This window comes from Hordeum vulgare, chromosome 2H (genome assembly GCF_904849725.1).
Source record: "Hordeum vulgare subsp. vulgare chromosome 2H, MorexV3_pseudomolecules_assembly, whole genome shotgun sequence".
Classification (NCBI taxonomy): domain Eukaryota; kingdom Viridiplantae; phylum Streptophyta; class Magnoliopsida; order Poales; family Poaceae; genus Hordeum; species Hordeum vulgare.
Genome location: NC_058519.1, coordinates 198,581,351 through 198,603,942, shown reverse-complemented (window position 1 = coordinate 198,603,942; position 22,592 = coordinate 198,581,351). Strand labels below are relative to the sequence as shown.

At 43.1% G+C, this 22,592-nt stretch overlaps 1 protein-coding gene across 1 annotated transcript; it reads left to right on the top strand.

Annotated features, from left to right (window-relative positions):
• The first annotated feature begins 14,297 nt into the window (after window positions 1-14,297).
• Window positions 14,298-18,181, top strand: LOC123426121 (cysteine-rich receptor-like protein kinase 6). Its single transcript, XM_045109905.1, has 7 exons — window positions 14,298-15,150; window positions 16,239-16,376; window positions 16,545-16,675; window positions 16,755-16,965; window positions 17,057-17,294; window positions 17,378-17,528; window positions 17,632-18,181. The coding sequence occupies exons 1-7, from the start codon at window positions 14,298-14,300 to the stop codon at window positions 17,968-17,970; spliced, it is 2,061 nt and encodes a 686-aa protein (XP_044965840.1). The 3' UTR covers window positions 17,971-18,181.
• Window positions 18,182-22,592: the final 4,411 nt, after the last annotated feature.

Below are 22,592 nucleotides of genomic sequence, written 5' to 3'. Positions count from 1 at the left end.
TGGACCGAAGCAACAATGTTATCACTCTTTTATCTGCGCCAACATTATAAATAAAGGTTTCTTAAAGCACCCCAAGTCGATGTTAGCATGCAGCCGATGAAGAAGGGACTAAAAAATTTGGACGGCGGTGGCATATTGCTCTCTCTCTCTATGAATACATGATACAAATTCATGATACACATGCTTGTTCGTATTCTATAAGGAAAAGGAAAAGGCCAGCTAGAACCATACCTTTTGAGCAGAGGAACAATTTTTTTTAAATGGAGGCTGAGCCCCGGCCTCTGCATCGATAGATGCATACAGCCATATATTAAAATCGAAAACAAAGTCTCAAAAAAGTACAATAAGTGTGCAACAAAAAATAGAACGATACAAGGCATCTTTCTTGCCCAAGTCGGAGATGACAAAAAATATAGATGACTAAACACCTATCCTATTAACATGACGCCATCCAAACCGGTTGAAGATACCCTGTGCTACCATCTCCCAGCGGACACACCCAGTAACCATAGGCTCCCTGGCTTCTACAGGAGTGAGTAATGACCATGTGAGGATCAATGCGGTAGCCCTGAAGATAACCTGCAAGAAGTGAAATTCGCGTTGTCTGTTAAACACTAAGTCATTTCTGCAATTCCATACATCCCACAACAGTGCACAAGAACCCACGCGAATAAGTTTAGCAGTGTGTACATCAACCCCCTTTAACCACATCCCGAATAACGTGCTTATACTATTAGGAGGAGTGATGTTAAAAGCAATATGCAACGAGCGCCAAACCAGTTTAGCCATAGGACAATCGAGAAAGAGGTGCCTAATACTTTCTTTATTCGGACAAAAGCTGCATCTAGTATTACCATTCCAGTTTCACTTGGCAAGATTATCCTTCGTTAGAATAACCCCTTTGTGAACAAACCACATAAAGATTTTAATTCTAAGAGGAACTTTGATCTTCCAAATATGCGCTAATTTTGGAATGGGTGTTGAATCTATGAGATGCATGTACATAGATTTGACCGTAAATACTCCATTCGTGGTCAGCTTCCAATGAACACGATCGGGTCTGTGAGAGAGGTTGACGTCCATCAACCTTCTCATGAGATGCAACCAACTAGTCCATCTATCGCCGATAAGAGATCTACAAAATTGAATATTTAGAGGAATCTCACGAAGAATTGACGCAACATACGCTTGTCGACGTTGTGCAATATGGTACAGCCGCGGATATTGCAAAGCTAAAGGCGTCCCCCTTAACCAAGTGTCTTCCCAGAAACTAGTGGATTCACCATTGCCTATGATGAACCTAGTTCTGCTGAAGAAAGCATTTTTTGTCCGCATCAACCCCTTCCAGAAAGGAGAATCAGTTGGTCGTGCTGTAATCTGAGATAACATTTTGTTTTGTAAGTACTTGTTCTTTATAATTTGTACCCACAAACCTTCAGATTCCGAAGATAGTCTAAACAACCATCTGCTTAGTAGACATTTGTTTTTGGTCTCTAAATTTTCAATTCCTAATCCCCCTTAATCTTTGGGTCTACACAAAATATCCCATCTAGTGAGCATGTACTTTGTCTTGAGCTCATCGCTTTGCCAGAAAAAACGGGACCGAAAGAAATCCAATCTTTTGGGCACCCCAACGGGAACTTCAAAGAAGGATAGGAGAAACATAGGCATACTAGTTAATACCGAATTAACAAGAACTAACCATCCTCCATAAGACAGCAACTTGCCTTTCCAGCAACTTAACTTCTTTTCAAAACGATCCTCAATGCATTTCCATTCCTTGTTTGATAATTTTCGGTGATGGATAGGAATCCCTAAATACGTGAAGGGCAAATTCCCAGTTTCACAACCGAACAATTGATTGTAAGTGTGTTGTTCATTTTTGGCTCTACCAAAACAGAATACCTCACTTTTGTTAAAATTAATTTTCAGCCCTGATAGTTTCTCAAACAAGCAAAGAATGAGCTTCAAATTTCTAGCTTTGACCAGATCGTGCTCCATAAAAAGAATAGTGTCATCTCCATATTGCAATATAGACACACCCCCATCCACGAGGTGCGGGATAAGACCCCCTATCAGATCCTTCTCGGCTGCCCGCTTAATAATAAGGGCCAACATATCAGCAACGATGTTGAATAAAATAGGAGACATAGGGTCCCCTTGTCTAAGACCCTTCAGTGTCTGGAAGAAATGGCCTACGTCATCGTTTACCTTAATCCCGACACTTCCCTTTTTTATAAAACAATCGACATGCTTTGTCCAAAGCTCATCGAACCCCTTCATACGCAGGGTTTGCTGCAAAAATGACCATTTAACTTTATCGTATGCCTTTTCGAAATCCACTTTGAAGATAACACCATCAAGTTTCTTCGAATGGATTTCATGCAATGTTTCATGCAGAACAACAACACCTTCTAGGATATGTCGCCCAGGCATAAAGGTTGTTTGCGTAGCTTGTACCACTGAATGTGCCATATTCGTTAGTCTATCCGTTCCCACCTCCGTGAAAATCTTGAAACATTTAGCAAACAAATTGGGCGAAACTGCTCAATCCGAGTCGCCCCTTCTTTCTTTGGTAGCAATGTAATGGTACCAAAATTCAAATGAAAGAGTTGTAGATGACCATCATAAAAGATCGTGAAACATTGCCATAAGATCCTTCTTGATAATATGCCAACATGTTTTGTAAAACTCCGCTGGAAACCCATCAGGCCCAGGAGCTTTACCGTTCTTCATCTCCCCAATTGCCTCCAGCACGTCTTTCTCCGAAAATGGGGCGGATAATAACTCATTGTCCGCCTCTCCAACTTGAGGAATATTCGTGATTTGATGATCATCCATAGTCAAAAAACTATGGTCAGAAGCACCAAATAAGTTTTTATAATAGTTTGAAATATATAATTTTAGGTTCTCATGACCCACTATTGTACCCTCATCTTGCTCGAGCTGGAGAATTTTATTTTTCCTATGCTTGCCATTTGCAATCAGGTGGAAAAATTTGGTATTATTATCCCCATAAACGATTGCCCGCACTTTAGCTCTAGTAGCCCATTTCGATTCCTCCTCCCTAAGGAGCACTCGTAGGCGTTGTTCAGCTTCATTCTTCAAAGATCGCTCATTGAAATCCAGAACAAAGGTCGCGGCCTTACGGTCAAGGTCGTCTATAAGTTTGATAAGCCTATCCTGCTCATCCTTATAGATCCCCGAAACGTTCTTAGCCCAACCTCGAAGGTATTGTCTAAGATGTCTAATCTTATTTTTCCATCGATCCACGTTGGATATCCCACCCAACTCTCTATTCCATTCCCGGGCAACCATATCTGTAAAACCCTCCCGTGAGAACCAGCTTGACTCAAAGGAGAATCTACACTTGTTTCCCATATGAATAGCACTACCAGAATCCAGCAACAAAGGTGTGTGGTCAGAAATCGCTCTCTGGAGCGCATGCACCGTTACTAGAGGGAATTTCTGTTCCCAATAGATACTGGTAAGGACCCGATCCAACTTTTAAAAAGTCTGGTTTTGTAGGGAATTAGCCCACGTGAATTTCCTACCAGAGAGCTCTATCTCCCTAAGTTCCAGGCTCTCGGTAATAGTATTGAACATAAATGGCCATCTACCATCAAAAATATCATTACTCTTTTCGTCAGCTCTCCTAATAATATTGAAATCACCCCCAATCAAAAGTGGTAATTTCTCATCGCAGATCCTCACCAGATCGGCGAGAAAATTAGGTTTAAGCTCTGGCTGAGCAGCCCCATATACAGCTATGAGGGGCCATTGGAATCCATCCTCTTTAGATGTAATCCTGAATTTAACCGCAAAATCTCCTAATACCACTTCTGTAACTTGAAGGGTATCACATCTGATTCCAAGTAAAATCCCACTGGATATTCCTCTTGGAGGGAGACAATAACAATCAAACTCTACTCCTGCTGATAGAGAACTCAGAAATTGGGAAGTAAAATTATCTCTCCCAGTCTCCATGAGTGCTATAAAATCAAGGTGATGCTCTAAAGTTGCCTCAGCTAGAAATCTTGTTTTAGCCAAGTCCCGAAGACCTCTACTATTCCAAAATATTCCTCTCAACTTTCATCATACAAAATTTTAGCAGTCTTAAATCTAGCACTCCTTCTAACCGCAGAAACCGGATATACTTTCCGTTTCCAAGGCCGTTTTGGTTTCTCCCCAAAACCCTGATCCATATAACCAGGTGTTTGGGAGTCAACTACCAAAGATTGTGTCTCCTCGAAACTTTGCTCTAGGGTGTTGTCCTCTCCCACCTCTGGATCGGCCAGTATGTCCAAATTCTCACATAGAGTATTCAGACCCCCCATCTCATTAATATCAGAGTCATTCATAGGTTTGACGGCAGCTAAATTACAAATAATATCAAGAGCTCTATCTACTTCTAAGTCTAGAAGGTCATTAATAGATTTCGAAATTTGTGTACCAGTATTACCCAAAGACACCCCAACAGCGGCAGCATTATCACTAATATCATGCGGAGAAAAATGAAGGATGGAATTGTCTTTGTTAAAAGACATACTTGTCGCAATTTCCGCATCCTTCATCTTTGCAGCTCTCATTGCACGCCCCAACTGCAAGTCATCCGCGTCCGGTTGATCCTGAATACGCTGACTAGACCGCCTGTCGTGAGTCATCGGATCCGGGAGCCCCCCAAACGCTATAACATCATCCGCAGAGAATTGTGCACCATCATGCACCATCATCCCATGAAGAGAGCACTCAGTCCCCGTTGACACAACCGGAACTCAAAACCTCCACTGGCACAGCCGTAGGTATCTCATTACCTACCGGAATCTGATCACGCACCAAAAGCGAGTCCTCTTTCCTTTCTTCTGCAAGATAAGTGTCAAGAGAGACACCCGGCAATCCCACCGTAGGCGAGACTGGCCCCTGCGCATCCTCGACGGGCAGCTTCCCAGGGAACAAGGTCTTACGCCGCTGCCCCTCGAAGCTTGCCACCAGGCGGCCACCACCAACCTTGGTTGGAGCCGACACCGGACCAAAAGAGCCAAACCGAAGCTGCGCCAACGGAGCCGTAACAGAAACAACCCCTCCAACCGCCCCGGTCACCTGTGAAGCCGCTGGTTCCTTAGCGTTAGTAGGCTTGTGACCGCTCTTATTGGCCTCCTTTGACCTCGACTCATCATCCCCATCAGTCATATCCACATCCTTATCTGGCACTCCTTCCTCAAATAAAAGAGGACTCTCAATCTCAACCTGGAGGGTACATCTCATATCCGCATGCATCCAAACCACCTCATCCGGCACCAGTGCAATGTCAATGGCACTAACAAGCACACGAGAAACTCCTTTAGCTCGGGTAAACCTCATGTCTACCTTTTCTGTCTTGCCAATCAAAGAACCTAAGCTCCAAGTAACAAGGAAGTCGCTAACAGCCTTTGAAGGGGCCCCAGAAAATCGAACCCAAATCTGCGGAAGGGCAACACCTTGTGGCTCTTCACTCGACCTTGCATCAAACTCCAACATGCAACTGGTGCTTGGCACTCTGCACATACCAAACTTAAGCAAACGTGTGAGGTCCTCCTTAGTGGGAAAGACAACTTTGAACACATTCTCAGCAATCAACATAGGCTCCCACCGAAAAGTCGAAGACACCAATTCCCGGAGCTGCTGCACCACCTGCTCAGCACACATAGTCCCGCGAGCCACGGTGACTGTACCCGTAAAGGCCACATCAGGCGCATGGACCGCAGTCGAAACCGTTGGGGACTCAAAGAACATCAGCTCCTGGCAACATACGCCATAGATAGTCACCACAGGCATAGGTCCAATCATAAGAGGGCACTGCACTGTGCCATGCTTGGGTTTAAGACAGAACTCGCATAGATCCGCCTTGCACTCACACACAAAATGACCAGTCTCTCCACACCGATAGCACGTCCTTTTCTCCTTCTTACGAGCCCACTTGGAAGGTCTATCACCTCCGTCAAGCCTCCCGTGAGAGCTGTTATTGTTCGCCACTCCAACCGGTCCAGGATCAACACCCTGAGGCTGCGCAATGGTATAGGATTCTACCAATGCCTGCCCCGTCGTATGCTCAATGGGAGTGGCTTCCACCATCATAGCAGCACCAGGAGCAACCGAAGGCGGGAACGGAGGCCTTGGCTTCCGGCCACCTCCTCTTCCTCCCCAGTTTTGTCGGAACCGACCCCTCTTAGGATGTTGCGGCCCCGCCACCCCTGGTGCGAACTTCCCAGGAGGACCGGAGAAGCCCGCCGAACTGCCGTTGTTACTCTGCCACGCATAGCCACGGCCCCCTCCCGAAGAGGAAGAGCCGCGGTGTGACCCTCACCATAAGCATCAAATCCGTCATCCCCCCATCGACCACAGGGTGGTTTTCTATCGGCGGCCACCGGCCCACTAGGAACAGCCGAAGCCGCCGCCGCCTTCGCCGGCTTGGCAGGAGGACGGGGCCCCTGGCCAGTAGGACGGCCCGGGTGATGCAGGCCCTGGCCGCCGCCCTTCCCAGGACCCATCGCTGCGTCCACCTTGCCTGGAGGAGCGCCTCGCCCTGCCATCTCAGACGCGGAACACGGAGGGAGTACTCGAGCTGCGCGGCCAGTCCGAAGCCTTGGAAAACCCTTTAAAAGAGGTAGACTAACCCTAGCCGACGGCGGTAGGAAAGCTACGTCGTGGCAACATGCATCGTCCGACCCGGCCTCCACGTTCTCTTCCTGGACCATATACCCAGAAGGACGAGAACCCGAACGTAAACTAGGCCCGTCATAGCCCACGTCCGATAATGCCTTATTCAAAAAGCGCCTCCGTGAATCACGCGCTAAATACGGCTCCTCAGCTGCCGAACGCGTCCTTGAATCACGCGGTGCAAACGGCTCCTTGGTCGCCGCCGACGACGCCCTACCACCGCGGCCCAACTTCTTGTTCCTCGAGTTCACCTTCCAAGTCTCCGGAATAATGAAATCAGACAAAGAAAGTGGTGGTAAGCTAACCTTCGGAATCGGTCCAATCCATGGTTTCACTCCATTTGAAACCCTCGTCTTGTTATCGAGCTTGAAATTCGGCTGTCGCTTGCGCTCAAAAGACGTAGCCGCCGGTAGCGTCTGGCATGGATAATGAACAAACCCGTCTGACGGACTCGCAGTCGACGGATCCTCCTCGACCTCATCTTCGACATCTGCAAGAGCCCAAAAACGTCCACCAAAATGCTTAGGAGAAGATGTTAGGTCGATGCAGACCGACTCCTTCATGCGCATCGTAAGCAGAATTGGATCCTGCATAATCACCCTAAATCCGTCGATCTCCAGAGCCTGTCCAAATGATGGACACTGTCAATCGAGTAGATAACGCCCGGCAAGAATATCATCTTCCGCATCCCTCAGCGTGATCCAAAAAGAAAGCACGTGAAGGGAAATAAAACCCTGCAGACAGCTAGGAGAGGCGATAGTGGCATCTGCATACCAAACCTCCCATCAACGAACGACAGCTCCGGCAAGAACCTGATCCTCCCTGGATCGCCCCGTCCAACATCCGCAGCCGCATAAGCCTGCCCATCCTTAGATGCAGCACACTTGCGCAGCGCGGAAGCAGATGCCCTGGGCGCATCAGGAGCAACGCCGAGGATCTCACCACCGGAGGCCTGAACGATCTCCTCACAAGCGGCGCCGCCGGAGGCCAGCCCGAGCGCGTCGGGCGGCGTCTCGGTATCGCCCCCTTTTGCCTTAGATGGCATCTCGACTCACCAACTTTTTTTGTGCCGAGAGCGTAATCTCAACTTCCGTTAGCCAAACAGTAAAATACGCTAAAACTGTTTGGGCCGAGCAGAACAATGCATGATAAAGAAGAGGAATTCAACAAAAGAATATATATACACCAAGAAGAAAAGAAGAAATCTTCAGATTTCTCTCGTTCCAAATGCACCGATGCATGTACCCGCACGGCGAGGACAAAGTCCATCAAGTTTAAAGGGGACCTGCCTTAACTCGACACTTGTTGTTGTGTGGAAATCATTGCATCTTTTTCCTCTTGTGAATAAAAGAAAAAGGTGAACCAACTTATGGTTGGATGGTTAGAGAGACTCTGGTATTCTCAACTCATCATGTTTCAAGTCTTGATACTTGCATTTATTTTGAAATTATTTTAGAATTTTCGGCGTTGCGCATTCAGTGAAAGAAGATGTTTCTGTCGGCGACGAGGCATTTACGATGACTTCGTAAATCTCAAGATGATATGACAACTTAGTGTTTTTGGATGTATGTGTGTGCATTTATAGAAATGAGTGTATGCGCATGTATATAAACACTTAGATCTGGAGCGTGTTCAAAAAAAATATCCCTAAAAAAGCCCAGAAAAAACATAATTGAAGGTTCGATCTGGGCCACGTAAACTCATGTGGAGTACTCCCTCCCACTCGTCTCCGTTTTTCTTCCCGACCCCACGCCACGTTGCGCCAGAATCTCCTATTTGCAGTTCGCAGCTGTTAGTTGTCGGGGAGACGCACACGGTAGCGAGGCGAGAGATTTTAAAGGGCTGGCCCATTAGCGCCTCTCACTGATCCCGGATCTGGGAACCTTTTAGAGTTTCCAACTCGGGTTTTCTGGTTTTGAGAACTTCTAGAAGGTTCCTTGAACCGGTTTATTCGTTTTCTTTCTTTTTTTATATTTTTTTCTTTCATGTTTCTGTTTGAAAAAATGTTCTGCATTTTCAGAAAATGTTTTGGAGTTTTGACAAAAATCTTCCAAGCAACAATATTTTTGTTTTCTAAAAGATGTTCTAGATTTTAAATAGTTGCCATTTTTCAAAAACATTCAAAACTTCAAAAAATCTTTGGGATTTTCAAAAAATGTTTGCGTTTCCAAATTTGTTCGGATTTTTTTAAAATTGTTCTTGGTTTCAATTTTTTTCTCAAGATTCAAAATATGTTCGCGCTTGAGAAAATTGATCATGTTTTCAAATTTGTTTAGGTTTTTTCAAAATTGTTCTTCGTTTCAAAATTTTGTTTTCAAGATTCATAAAATATTTTTAAAATTGTTAGAGCTTCCGAATTTACTTTTCTAGATTCAAAAAATTGTTAGCGCTATCAAAAATTGTTAGCGCTTCCAAATTTGTTCAGGATTTTTCAAAATTGTTCTCGATTTTAAATTTTTTTCTCAAGATTTAGAAAATATATAAAATTACAAATTTTGTTCGCACTTCCAAATTTGTTCGAGGTTTTTCAAAATTGTTCTCAAGATTCAAAAAAATTGTTCTCGCTTCCAAATTTATTAAAGAGTTTTCAAAATTGTTCTCAGTTTCAAAATTTGTTCTCAGGATTCAAAAAATGTTTATGATTTAATTTTTTTTCGTGCTTTTAAATTTGTTGTAATTTTAGAAAATGTTTAAAATTGCTTGTGCTTCCAAAATTTGTTCGAGGTTTTTCAAAATTGTTTTCGGTTTCAAATTTTTGTTCTCAAGATTCAAAATTGTTCGTTCTTTAAAAAATTGTTCACGCTTCCATATTTGTTCAGGTTTTTTCCATATTGTTCTCGGTTTTAAAATTTGTTCTTAATATTTCAAATTTGTTGAGCTTTAAAAATTTGTTCGCGCTTTCCAATTTGTTCCATGGTTTTTAAAATTGTTCTCCGTTTCAAAATTCTATTCTCTAGACTCAAAAATTGTTCGTGCTTTAAAAAATTGTTTGCACTTCCAAATCTATTCAAGATTTTTCAAAATTGATCTCGGTTTTAAAATTTATTCTCAATATTTAAAAAATGCGCGTGCGCTAATTTTTTTTTGTGCTTTCTAATTTTTTCTCCGTTTTAAAAATGTTCATGTTTTCAAAAAATGATGGGACATTCAACAATTGTTCGTTTTCACAGAAGATGAAAGAAATTTAAAAAAAGAAAAAAAGAAAGGCAATAACAAGAAAAGGAAATAACAAGAAAAGGAAATAACAAGAAAAGTTAATTTCTAGATTTTTGTGACATAAAAACCAATTGGCCCAGCCCAGTCAGCGCGATCCCACCTTTGCGTGCGAGGAGTCCCTGCCGCAAACAGCGGAAAACCCTATTTACCACTCTATGCAAAGCCATGTCAAGGCTTCGCATAGAGCTGGCACGGGATCGGGCCAGCTGGCCCAGGTAGCGGAGCTGTGCCCGGTTTTGGAACCTTCTACAGTTTCTTAGTCGGTTTTTTTGGTTTTGGGAAACTTCTATAAGGTTCTCATAAACTGTTTTTTTTCATTTTTCCTTTTTCTTTTCTGTTTCTTTTTTTATTTCTCTGTTTCTGTTTCAAAAAATGTTCTGGATTTTCAACAAATATCTTTGGATTTCTGAAATATTGTTCTCGATTTCAAAAAAATGTATTGTAGTTGTTCTTAAGATTCAAATTTGTTCTCAGCTACAAAAAAACTTCTTAAGATTCAAAAAATGTTTCTGCATGAAAAACTTGTTCACACTTTCAAATTTGTTGAGGATTCTTCAAAATTGTTCTCGGTTTCAAAATTTGTTCTCAAAATTCAAAACAAATTTGTTCTTTAAAATTTTGTTCGCGCTTCCAAATTTGTTTGGTGTTTTTCAAATTTGTTCTCAGTTTCAAAATTTGTTCTCCAGATTCAAAAAATGTTTGTGATTTAAAAACTTATTTAGGCATCCAAATTTGCTCACGTTTTTCAAAATTGTTCTCAGTTTCAAAATACATTCGCAAAATACAATAAATGTCCGTGCTTAAAAAAATGCGTTCACGCTTTCAAATTTCTTTGGGTTTTATTTAAAATTGTTCACCTTTTCAAAATTTTGTTCTCAAGACTAAAAAAATGTTTGTGTTTTAAAAAAAATTCGCGCTTCCAAATTTGTCCATGTTTTTTCAAAATTGTTCTCGGTTTTAAAATTTGTCGTTCAAATTCAAAAAATGGCCGTGCTTTAAAAATTTGTTCGGAGTTTTTCAAAATTTTGCTCCCAAAATTCAAAAATGGTCGTGCTTTAAAAAATTGTTCGCTCTTCCAAATTTGTTCACTTTTTTAAATTGTTCTCGGTTTCAAAATTTGTTATTAAAATTCAAAAAAAGTTCATGATTTAAAAATTTGTTCGGGTCTTTCAAAATTGTTCTCCTTTTCAAAAAAAATCTCAAAATTCAAAAAAGTTTCGTGCTTTAAAATTATGTTCGCGCTTCCAAATTTTTCAATTTTTTTAAATTGTTCTCGCTTTCATATTTTGTTTTCACCATTGAAAAACTGTTTGTGTTTAAAAATTTGTTCGCGCTTTCAAATTTGTTCGAGATTTTTCAAAATTGTTCTCTTTTTCAAAATTTTGTTCTCAAGATTCAAAAAATGTTCGCGGTTCCAAACTTATTTACGTTTTGTTTAAAATTTTCTTCAAATTCGAAAATGTTTTTGATTCAAATAAAACTAGGCCAGCTCATTCAGCCCCCCCCCCCCCCCGGTGCGTCGTCGGGGCTCCCTACCGTAATGAGCGGCATGTAGGAGCTCCCGCAAACAGCGCGGACCTGACTGAGCGGGGAGCTGCTATGCACCACTCGCTATGGCATATTGCAGAGGAGGTATCGAACAAGAGACCTCCTGTTTCTTAAGCATGCTCCTAGCCAACGAGACTAGTGACCTTTGTATGTTTAAAATTGTGCGTGGAGCTAATGACCTTTTCTAAAAGGTTACGATTTTGATATTTTTTGAGTTTTTGAAACTTAAACAACATTTGTATTTACGAAAAAAAATATAAATGGAAATCTTTTTGAATTTATGAAGAATTTTTCAAAATACGAACATTATTTAAATATATGAGCAATCCTGCACGCCGTTGTTTCTGCAGTGCGGTCGTTGCAAGATGACGTTGGATGCGGGTCTGTCGAGGTCGGGACAAAGTTTTGTAGAAACTTCAGTTTAGCTCCTGCATGCCGGCGACGGGCTGATTTTGCGGTGGGTTGACGGCGGCGCCGTCTGAGGCGCATCTCTGTCGGGGCCGAGAAAGAGTGTCTAGTTTGTGCAATAGACCGTTTTTGCGGGAAATAACGACTGAGCATGCGGGGCGCGGATACTAGATCGAACGGCTATCAGCTAAAAAATCCAAAGGATGTGGAGGCGATGGATAATTTCTAAAAATCGACCGATGGACGCATAGCGTTCCGCTTTTTATAAAGATGTGAAAACAAGAATATTTTTTGAAAACTGTGAGCAATTTACGAAAAGAGGAACATTTTTTGAAAAGCCATGCAATTTTTTGAATACGAAACAATTTTTGAAACATGAACAGAAAATATGAACACATTTTGGAAGCAAGAACATTTTTTGAAGCACAGACATTGAAATATAAATTGTGAACAAATTTTTGAACATGAGAACATTTTTTCAAATTCAAACAAAATTTAGAAAATATAAAATAAAAAGTAGGAAAAATAAAAAAGGAACCAAAGTGAAGGAAAAAATAAAAAAGAAAGAATAACCTTTTTTGAAAAAGAGAACATTTAATAAAAATAATGACCATTTTTGAAATCCCAAATATTTTTAAAGTTAAGATTTTGTTTTTGAAAAATGGCACATATATGGAATTTAGAACATTTTTATAAAAGCCAAAACATTTTCTGAATTTAACAATTTTCAAACATGAGCTTAGTTTTAAAAGAAATAGCCATAAAAAATAGAAACAGAAAAACGAAGAGAGTAAAAAACGGAAAAAACGAAACTGCAATAAGGACAAAAGAGAAAATAAAAAACCGAAACTGTCTGCAGAGGGAGATTGGCTGGCTCATTTGTTCGGGCCCCTGTGCGTTTGGTTGACTATTTGACGCACACAGCGTCAAATAGGATTTCCGGCTGAGTGGCTGGGCCGCGCGAGCATTTATAGGAGGCCCCACGTTTCAGAACTACCAACGACTCTCTAGTACTGTACAGTAGTCTAGTCAAACCAGCCCCAGAAGGCCGCAAGGCCCTACCTCCCGTACACCCCTCAACATAAGCCTTCCACCCTTCATCGGTTTACTTCAGTGGCTGGGCCGTCGTTTCTCCAACCTGTTATTATTTCTACAACACGGTTGTTGTTTCTGCAGTGCGGTCGTTTCAAGATGACGCTGGACACGGGTCTGTCGAGGCCGGGACAAAGTTTTGTAGAAACTTCAGTTTAGCTCCTGCACGCCGGCGGCGGGCTGATTTTGCGGTGGGTTGGCGGCGGCGCCGTCCGAGGCACATCTCTGTCGGGGCCGGGAAAGATTGTCTAGTTTGTGCAATAGACCGCTTGTTGTGGGAAATAACGACTGAGCATGCGGGGCGCGGATACTAAATCGAACGGGTGTCGAACGGCTATCAGGTCAGAAATCCAACGGATGTCGAGGCGATGGATAATTTCTAAAAATCAATCGACGGATGGGTAGCGTTCCCATTTTTATAAAGATGTGAAAACAAGAACATTTTTTGAAAATTATGACCAATTTACGAAAAAAGGAACATTTTTTGAAAAGTCATGCAATTTTATGGATATGAAACAATTTTTGAAACATGAATAGAAAATATGAACACATTTTGAAAGCAAGAACATTTTTTGAAGCACAGACATTGAAATATAAATTGTGAACAAAATTTTGAACATGAGAACATTTTTTCAAATTCAAACAAAATTAGAAAATAAAAATTAAAAAATAGGAAAAATAAAAAAGGAACAAAAGTGAAGGAAAAAATGAAAAAGGAAACAATAAACTTTTTTGAAAAATAGAACATTTGGTAAAAATAATGAACAATTTTGAAATCCCAAACATTTTTAAAGTTATGATTTTTTTTGAAAAACGGCACTTATATGAAATTTAAAACATTTTTATAAAAGCAAAAAGATTTTCTGAATTTCAAGAACAATTTTCAAACATGAGCTTAGTTTTAAAAGAAATAACCATAAAAAAATAGAAACAGAAAAACGAAGTGAGCAAAAAACGGAAAAAACGAAAGTGCAATAAGGACAAAAGAGAAAAGAAAAAAACGGAACTGTGTGCAGAGGGAGATTGGCTGGCTCATTTGTTCGGGCCCCTGTGCGTTTGGTTGACTATTTGACGCAAACAGCGTCAAATAGGTTTTCCGGCTGAGTGGCTGGGCCGCGCGAGCATTTATAGGAGGCCCCACGTTTCAGAACTACCAACGAGTCTCCAGTACTGTACAGTAGTCCAGTCAAACCAGCCCCAGAAGGCCGCAAGACCCACCCCTCAACATAAAGCCTTCCACCCTGCTTCGGTTTACTTTGGAGTTTGGAGTCGAGCCACCGCCGCATCTTCCACCGCTAGCTCTACGGCTCGCCGCCTCGCCCAAACGGCCGAACACCATGGCCTCGCACGACCGCGGCCGCATCCCCTCCTACCTTGCCGCCGCCACTGTCCTCCTCATGGCCTTGCTCCTCCCGCCGCTGGCATCTTCCCAGTGGCCGAAATGCGACATGACCAGCAACTTCACCCAGAACAGCACCTACCAGGCTAACATCCAGGCCCTTTCCACCACCATTCCCAAGAACGTCTCCTCCTCGCGGACGCTCTTCGCTTTCGCCAGCGTCGGCACCGTTCCGGACATTGTCAACGCGCTCGCGCTCTGCCGCGGCGACATCAACGCCTCCGCCTGTGGCGACTGCGTGGCCAACGGCTTCAAGGACGCGCAGCAGCTCTGCCCCTACAATAGGGTCGCTGCCGTCTACTACGACACCTGCTACCTTGTCTTCTCCAACAAGAACATCCTCTCCGCCACCAACGGCGACAACGGCGCCCTCATACTGTCCAACTTGCAGAACGTGACCGTGCCAGTTAAGGTGTTCGACGCCGCCGTGAGCATACTCATAAACGCCACCGCGGAATACGCGGCCGTGAACTCCTCCAGGCGGTTCGGCACAGGGGAGGAGGGGTTCGAGACGATCGACAAGGCCAATCCCAAGATTTACGGTCAATCGCAGTGCAGGCCAGATATGTCACCGGCCGATTGCCGGAGCTGCCTGGCGGATATCATCACGTATATCCCCAAGTACTTCACCGGGAGGCGGGGTGCTAGGGTTCTTGGATTACGGTGCAACTACAGGTATGAGCAGTATCCCTTCTTCACCGGGCCTTCTCTGCTGCAGCTCCCGGCGCCATCCGTGGGGGAAGCTCCATCTCCAGCGCCAGACAACGTGACGCCACCACCAGTCGGAGGAGGTGAGTCCATTTGGATTTACACACCACAATCCTATTATTTTATTTGATTCCAGCATATAATTATGCACTGTCAACACCAGCCAGGGGCCTTTTTACAGTTTGATTCAGTTGTGCTAAAAATAAGTAATGCAAACTTCAGAATTCTGTAAAGAACTCGGAATAAATTAGTTTGTACAACAGCTGAGACAAAGAGCAGTTTTAACAAACCTTGGTAAACTAACAAAGTAAGTAAATGAGGGAAAGATTGCTCTCAACAAGAAACTTTGGAAATTTCTGTTGTTTGGTCTTGACTTCTGCGCAGTCCCGTAGCTATCAGTAGTCCCGTAGCTATCTGTTAATTGACTGGACAAAACGGAGAATTATACGAGTTCAAAGTCTTGCGATGACCGGGCCAGGCGTGCATGCTTGGTTGATTGCCAGCCATAAAAACTATTCTGCAAAGGGTCCGTGTTGGAATTTATAGCACTCTTCCACGATTTGGTCTAAGAAAGTATATTGACGAACAAAATATCTTTTGGTGTTTGCGCATGAGCACATGGGTTTTTTCCTTTTTCGATGGGTCATTAGTCATTACACAGGCTTTTCATGGCTGTTTACAACTAAAAGTGCAACCATATATTTTTATTCCTTTTGTTTTCGAGAGAGTATATTCCTTGGCATTGGAACTCGGGCGAAATAACACATTCAGATTTGCTACCCATGCCCATATCCGAATTCAAAGAGGCAAGACATAAAGCTTTCAGCACTGTAAACAACTAGACATCAAAGATATTAATGGATTTACTCCAGTGATATCTTTGCAGTTTTCAACATAGTAGCTTCATTATCTTAAAGATGTGTGACAACAAGGCAGATGCATCATCTCTTAGTGTCTTGTAGGATTCTCTTTAATGTACTCCCTCCGTTCCTAAATATAAGTCTTTTAAGCGATTTCATTAAGGGACTACATACAAAGTAAATTGAATAAATTTACCCTCTAAAGTATGTCTATATACATCCGTATGTAGTCCTCTAGTGGTATCTCTACAAAGACTTATATTATGAAACGGAGGGAGTATCTTGTACTGACTGGCGCCTTTCGTTCACAGGAAGCACAAGGAATGGAACTGTTAGAATTTTAGCCATTGCACTGCCGATAGTCGCTGCAATACTGGCAGCTGTTGTAATTTGCTTTCGTCAATGGAGGAGGAAGAGCAAACCGGTGGCACGAAAGGCATCATTATCATGTAAGTCCATTATTTTTTTTTTGGTTAAACATATGAGTTTCTTCTTGTTCACAAGTGGAATCAGTTTCTCAAAAATGATCTATAGAATTGAAACTAATGTTTTGGCATTCGGAAATAGTTACATTCATGCGTTACACCATTATTATAATGTCTTTTCTCTTATGATAGATCCAAAAAATCAAGAGGCCATACAGACTATCGATTCACTCATTCTCGATCTATCAACTCTACGAGCCGCAACAGATAACTTTGATGAAAGCAATAAACTTGGTGAAGGAGGATTTGGTGTGGTTTATAAGGTGCTAATTTAATCATTTCGCAAAGGGTTTCTATTTTGTAAATTGCACTTCTAGTAAATAGATATCTACATTTGTACAGGGAATCCTTCCTGACAATGAAGAAATAGCAGTTAAAAGGCTCTCACAAAGTTCCCGCCAAGGGATAGAGGAGCTGAAAAATGAGCTTGTTTTGGTTGCTAAGCTTCAACACAAGAATTTAGTGAGACTTCTTGGTGTTTGCTTGGAGGAACAAGAAAAGTTACTTGCGTATGAATACATGCCCAACAAAAGCCTTGACACCATTCTTTTTGGTAGGGCAACTCACCAAACCATTTTGCAACAGTGAAACAAACAACTAAAATATATTGTGTACGGTTCTGATGTTTCTTTTCCTTGTGATAGATCCTGATAGGAGCAGTCAGCTAGATTGGAGGATGAGATTTAGGATAGTCAATGGGATTGCTCGAGGCTTACAATATCTTCATGAAGATTCTCAGCTGAAGATAATTCACCGGGACCTCAAATCGAGCAACGTTCTTTTAGACTCTGAGTTTAATCCTAAGATTTCAGATTTTGGCTTAGCAAGGCTATTTGGAAGTGACCAATCCCATGATGTCACCAACCGTGTCGTCGGAACCTAGTAAGTGCTGGTGACATTGCTCTTATAAGATACTATGTCTATGTGAGAGTGCATGAGTCCGTAACGTAATGTTTTCATTTCAGCGGATACATGGCCCCCGAGTATGCTATGCGTGGGAATTACTCTATCAAGTCAGACGTGTTCAGCTTCGGCGTCTTGATTTTAGAGATCGTTACTGGAAAAAGAAACAGTGTTGCATATGACTCCGAACATGCTGTAGATCTCTTAAGTTTGGTGAGTACTTTGGGTTTTGACTATTATAAGCTTCGGCTTATGGGCAAAGCTACAATTTGTAATAACAACAATAGAAATGAAATAATCCATCTACCAAACGCAGGTCTGGGAGCACTGGACGATGGGAACAATTGTAGAGATCATGGATTCGTCTATGACTAGCCATTCTCCTGGAGACCAGATGCTGAAGTGCATGCACATTGGACTTCTGTGTGTTCAAGAAGACCCAGCTGATATACCGATGATGTCGATTGTGACTGTCATGCTAAGCAGCAGCACTGTGTCTCTCCAAGCTCCATCTAGGCCAGCATTTTGCATTCAAAAGAGTGACATGAACTACTCAGGCATGCACACGGATCCATATCCAGGAGTTTCACACTCTACCAGCAGATCACCTATGTCACCAAACGAAGTTTCGATTACTGAACTTGAGCCGAGATAAGTCTGAGACTGATGATGTATTCATTATATATGCCATTCTTGCCAAAATAACCTATTTTGATGCAGGGAAAGACCCTACGTCATATGTATAATAAACTCGGCCCCCTTGGTGGTAGAAATTTTACTGAACAATGGCATAATACGCCAGTGTAATTGTATTGATTGGGTTTTCTATTTATTGGATTATCGAAAAAGGCCTTCACCTCGTTTTATACATTACATGAAAATCGTCTAGTAAGAATGTGTAAACCGAGTGCTGAAATACAGGTACTCGGCCTACGCGGACCTAAGCCGAATACGAACGTGAGGGCACATGACGAACATGCATGACTTGGCTTACATACGTGTATGCCGCTAGCCAGCAAACGTGGCACTCGGCTTAATACAATTTTTCTTTTTGCGCCAGCTGAAACACTTGGTTTATATAAAACCTTAGAGCATCTCCAACAGCCGCGCTTCGCGCCGCAACTAAAAAATGTATTTACAGCGCGCGCCGACTGGTTTAACGCAGGGATAGGCGCTGGCTCCAACAGGCGCGCTATAATGCAGCGCGCGCGCCGCTCCAGCAGTGCCCAAAAATGCAGCACGCGCAGTAGGCACAAACCACATATACATTTCAAAAAATAAGAGAAAACGATCAAACAAATAAAATAAATCAACAATAAATAGTTATTACAACTCAAACAAATAGTTTATCGTTCAGTACAACAAATAATGCAATAAACACAACCAATAGTTTATGAACAATACAATACAAATAATGCAATCAAATCATGCTCTTTGTCGTCCATGCTATGCCCACCACTCTTCAATCAGATCCTTCTAAAGATCATTGTGTGTTGCGGGACGCCGAATGACATGATACGAGGCAACAAAACGGGCTACCCTTTCAGCCCTCCGTCGCACTCGCACGGGATGTCCCAAGAGCTCATACTGTGAGTAGTCTACATCTTGGCCACGCTCATTCTCGATGATCATGTTGTGCATGATCACACAAGCGTGCATGATGTACCAAAGCATTTTTTGATCCCAAAATCTAGCCGGTCCTCTCACAATAGCAAATTGGGCTTGCAAAATCCCAAATGCTCTCTCCACATCTTTTCTAGCAGCCGCCTGAGCATTGTGAAAATCAAGATTTTTCTTACCTTCTGGCTTTTTCAACGGCTTCACGAAGGTTTGCCACTTTGGATAGATGCCATCCACTAGATAATAGTCATAGTTGTACGTACGTCCATTTGCTACAAACTGCACCGGTGGCAACTCACCATTCGCAATCTTATTCATCAGTGGTGACTGGTTGACAACATTGATGTCATTCAAAGATTCAGGCATTCCAAAGAATGCATGCCAAATCCAAGTCTCATGATCGGCCACCGCTTCAAGGATTATAGTGGAACCCTTTTTTTGGCCGTGGAATTGCCCATGCCATGCCTTTGGACAATTCTTCCAACTCCAATGCATGCAATCTATTGAGCCAAGCATGCCAGAAAAGCCGCGAGATTTGTTCATCGCCAGTAGCCTTGCGGCGTCTTCAGCAGTGGGAGATCTCAAGTACTCCTCGCCAAACACTTGCACAATTCCCACTGCAAAGCGCTTGACACACATGATGGCTTGGCTCTCACCCATAGCCAAGTGATCATCAACTAAATCAGCCGGGATACCGTATGCCAACATACGCAAAGTGGCTGTCACCTTCAGAAAGGTGCTATGCCCGAGCTCTCCGGCAGCATTCCTCCTTTGCTGGAAAAACCGGTCATGGCTCGCTAGTTTCTCTGCAATGCGCTTGAACAAGTCTGTGCTCATCCTAAACCGGCAACGAAAATACGACTCCGGGTACGTGGGATTCTCCACGAAATAGTTCTTCATCAATCTGTTATGGGCATCAATCCTATCTCTCCAATTTTTTTCCCGACCCATAACCGAACCACCGTGCTTCGGTTTTTTATTGATACGCATAGCTATGATCATTGCAAGATCCTCCTCCTCTTCCATATCAAATTCTTCTTTGGAAGAATCATACGACGAACTCATCTACAATGTTCAATACTATACTATAAAAACTACAATTCAAAACATGCACCAAATTCATAAGTTTGAAGCAATACATACCTTGTAGGCGTTTTGTCGAACACCTTGCGGGCGCGGCGCGGCAGCGAGCGCTCGGGCGCTATTCCTCAGACGTCGGAGGCGCGCGAGGGCCGGCCGGACTAGGAGGGGGTGGGGCGGAAGCGCGGCGGCGCGGGGAGGCCGGGGAAGCGCCTGAACGGTCGCCGGGGGGCGTGGGCGGCGGCGGCGGTAGCGGAGACAGGCCGGGGAAGCTCTTGAGTGGTCGCCGGCGGGCGCGGGCGGCGACGGTGGCGCGGGGATAGGCCGGGGAAGTGCCGAACGGTGGCTCGAGCGGCGACGACGGCGCGGTCGGATGGGGGCGGCGGAGCGAGCGCAGGAGAGTGCAGAGCGAGTGCAGGAGAGTGCAGAGCGAGCACAGGAGAGAGCAGGAGCGAGCGCGGGAGAGTCGCGCGCGCGGGAGCTGGCGCAACAAATAATGGGCGCGGGATTGCGTTTCGGCCAGCGCGCTGAATTGGAAATGGCACGCGCGCCGTTTTTGCACGCCCGCTGGAGCTGCCGCCGCGTTGCGCGCGCGCTAAAACTGCCTTTTTACGGCGCGGCGTTTGTATAGCGCGCCTGTTGGAGATGCTCTTAGGGCAAACCGCACCTGCCACGTGGCCTTCATGCACGCCACCAACTGATGTCTTCGCGATGGCACCATTGGTAATCCGAGTATCTGATATAATACATTGTGCTTACAAAATACAAATATTGCAAAAATTGAAGTTGGTGAGTTGGACTTTTTTTTTGAGATAAGGAGGCTCACCTCTGGCCTTTGCATCAGAAAGATGCATATATGGCCACATTTATTTGAAATCTCGGGTAATGTTGTAGTCCAGAAACAACCTATGAAAAGGCTGAAAAGTAAATAAATGAAAGAAAAAGAAAGCCACAACCGGCGTAAAATAGGACTAGAAACCTATCCATGTATTCTACTATTGGACCGCCATCCAAACCGGTTGAAGAAATCCTGAGCTACCATCTTTCATCGGGTAGATCCAGTAGCCAAACACTCCCTGTTCTCCGCAGGAGTGAGTAGGGACCATGTACGGATCAAAGAACTTGCCCTGTGTAAAACCTGCAAAAAATTGGTTTTATAAATCCTGTTAAAGATCATGTCATTTCGGTAATTCCATATAGCCCATAGTAACGCAGAGACTTCTATGCGAATCTGTCTTGCCACGTTGATGTCTACTCCGTCCAACCACGTCCCAAATAACGTTTGAATGCTAGTTGGAGGTGTGATATTGAAGGCTATATGAATTGAAGTCCAATTTTTTTTTGCTAACGGGCATTTGAGAAAGAGGTGTTTAATTGTCTCTAACTGATTACAAAAGCCAACTTTTGTTTCCGGGCCAATTACGTTTTGCCAAATTATCCTTCGTGAGAATATCTTCCTTGTGAACGAACCACATGAAAATTTTGATTCGTAAAGGGACCTTGATCCTCCAAATATGAATAGATCTCGGAATCGGTCAGGAGTCAATTAGGTCTAAGTACATCGTTTTCACCAAAAAGATGCCATTCTTATAGAGTTTCCAATGAAGTCTATCAGCCTCATCCGATAGGTTAACCTCCATCAACCTCCTAACAAGATCAATCCAAGCTATCCACCGATCGCCCTGTAAACTTCGTATGAACTGAATGTTTAGAGGAACATACTGAAGAACATTAGCAACATAAGCCCCCTTACATTGCATAATGTTATATAGAGAAGGGTATTGCATGGCTAGCGGTGTCTCACCCAGCCATGTGTCCTCCCAAAACCTCGTAGTCCCACCATTACCAACGGTAAACTTAGTCCTGTGAAAGAACGCCGACTTCATTCTCATTAGACCTTTCGAGAAGGGTGAATCATTGGGTTTCATGGTGACTTGCGCTGCCAAGGTTTTAGCATATAAATACTTATTTCTCGGAATCTGTATCCACATGCCCTCAGTCTTCACTGAGAGTCTCTATAACCATTTGATAAGAAGACATATATTTTTGACTTCTAAGTTCTCAATCCCAAGACCACCTTGCTCTTTGGGTCTAGAGACAATATCCTATCTAGAAAGTCTGTATTTTCTTTTGATCTCATCACTTTGCCAAAACAAACGTGATCTATAGAAGTCCAACCTCTTCCTCACCCCAACCGGAATCTCAAAGAAGGAAAGTAGGAACATTGGCATACTGGTGAGAATTGAATTAATGAGGACCAGCCTACCACCAGAAGATAGTAGCTTTCCTTTCCAGCAACTCAGTTTTTTCTTGAATCGTTCCTCTATACACTTCAATTCCTTGTTAGATAACTTCCGATGATGTATTGGTATACCTAGATAGCTGACAGGCAAGGTACCTAAAGGACACCCAAACAACTGTCTGTATGTATCGTGTTCTTCTTTGGCGTTCCCAAAGCAGAAAAATTCACTTTTGTGAAAGTTGATCTTCAACCCAGACAACTGTTCAAACAAACAAAGGATCAGTTTCATATTCCTAGCCTTTGCAACATCATGTTCCATAAACAAAATAGTGTCA

Bases quoted from the DNA above. Each gene is read 5' to 3' on its own strand.
- LOC123426121 (XM_045109905.1), top strand. From the start codon at position 14,298: ATGGCCTCGCACGACCGCGGCCGCATCCCCTCCTACCTTGCCGCCGCC. The intron at 15,151-16,238 runs GTGAGTCCATTT...TTTCGTTCACAG, and splicing joins GCCACCACCAGTCGGAGGAG to GAAGCACAAGGAATGGAACT. The intron at 16,377-16,544 runs GTAAGTCCATTA...CTCTTATGATAG, and splicing joins ACGAAAGGCATCATTATCAT to ATCCAAAAAATCAAGAGGCC.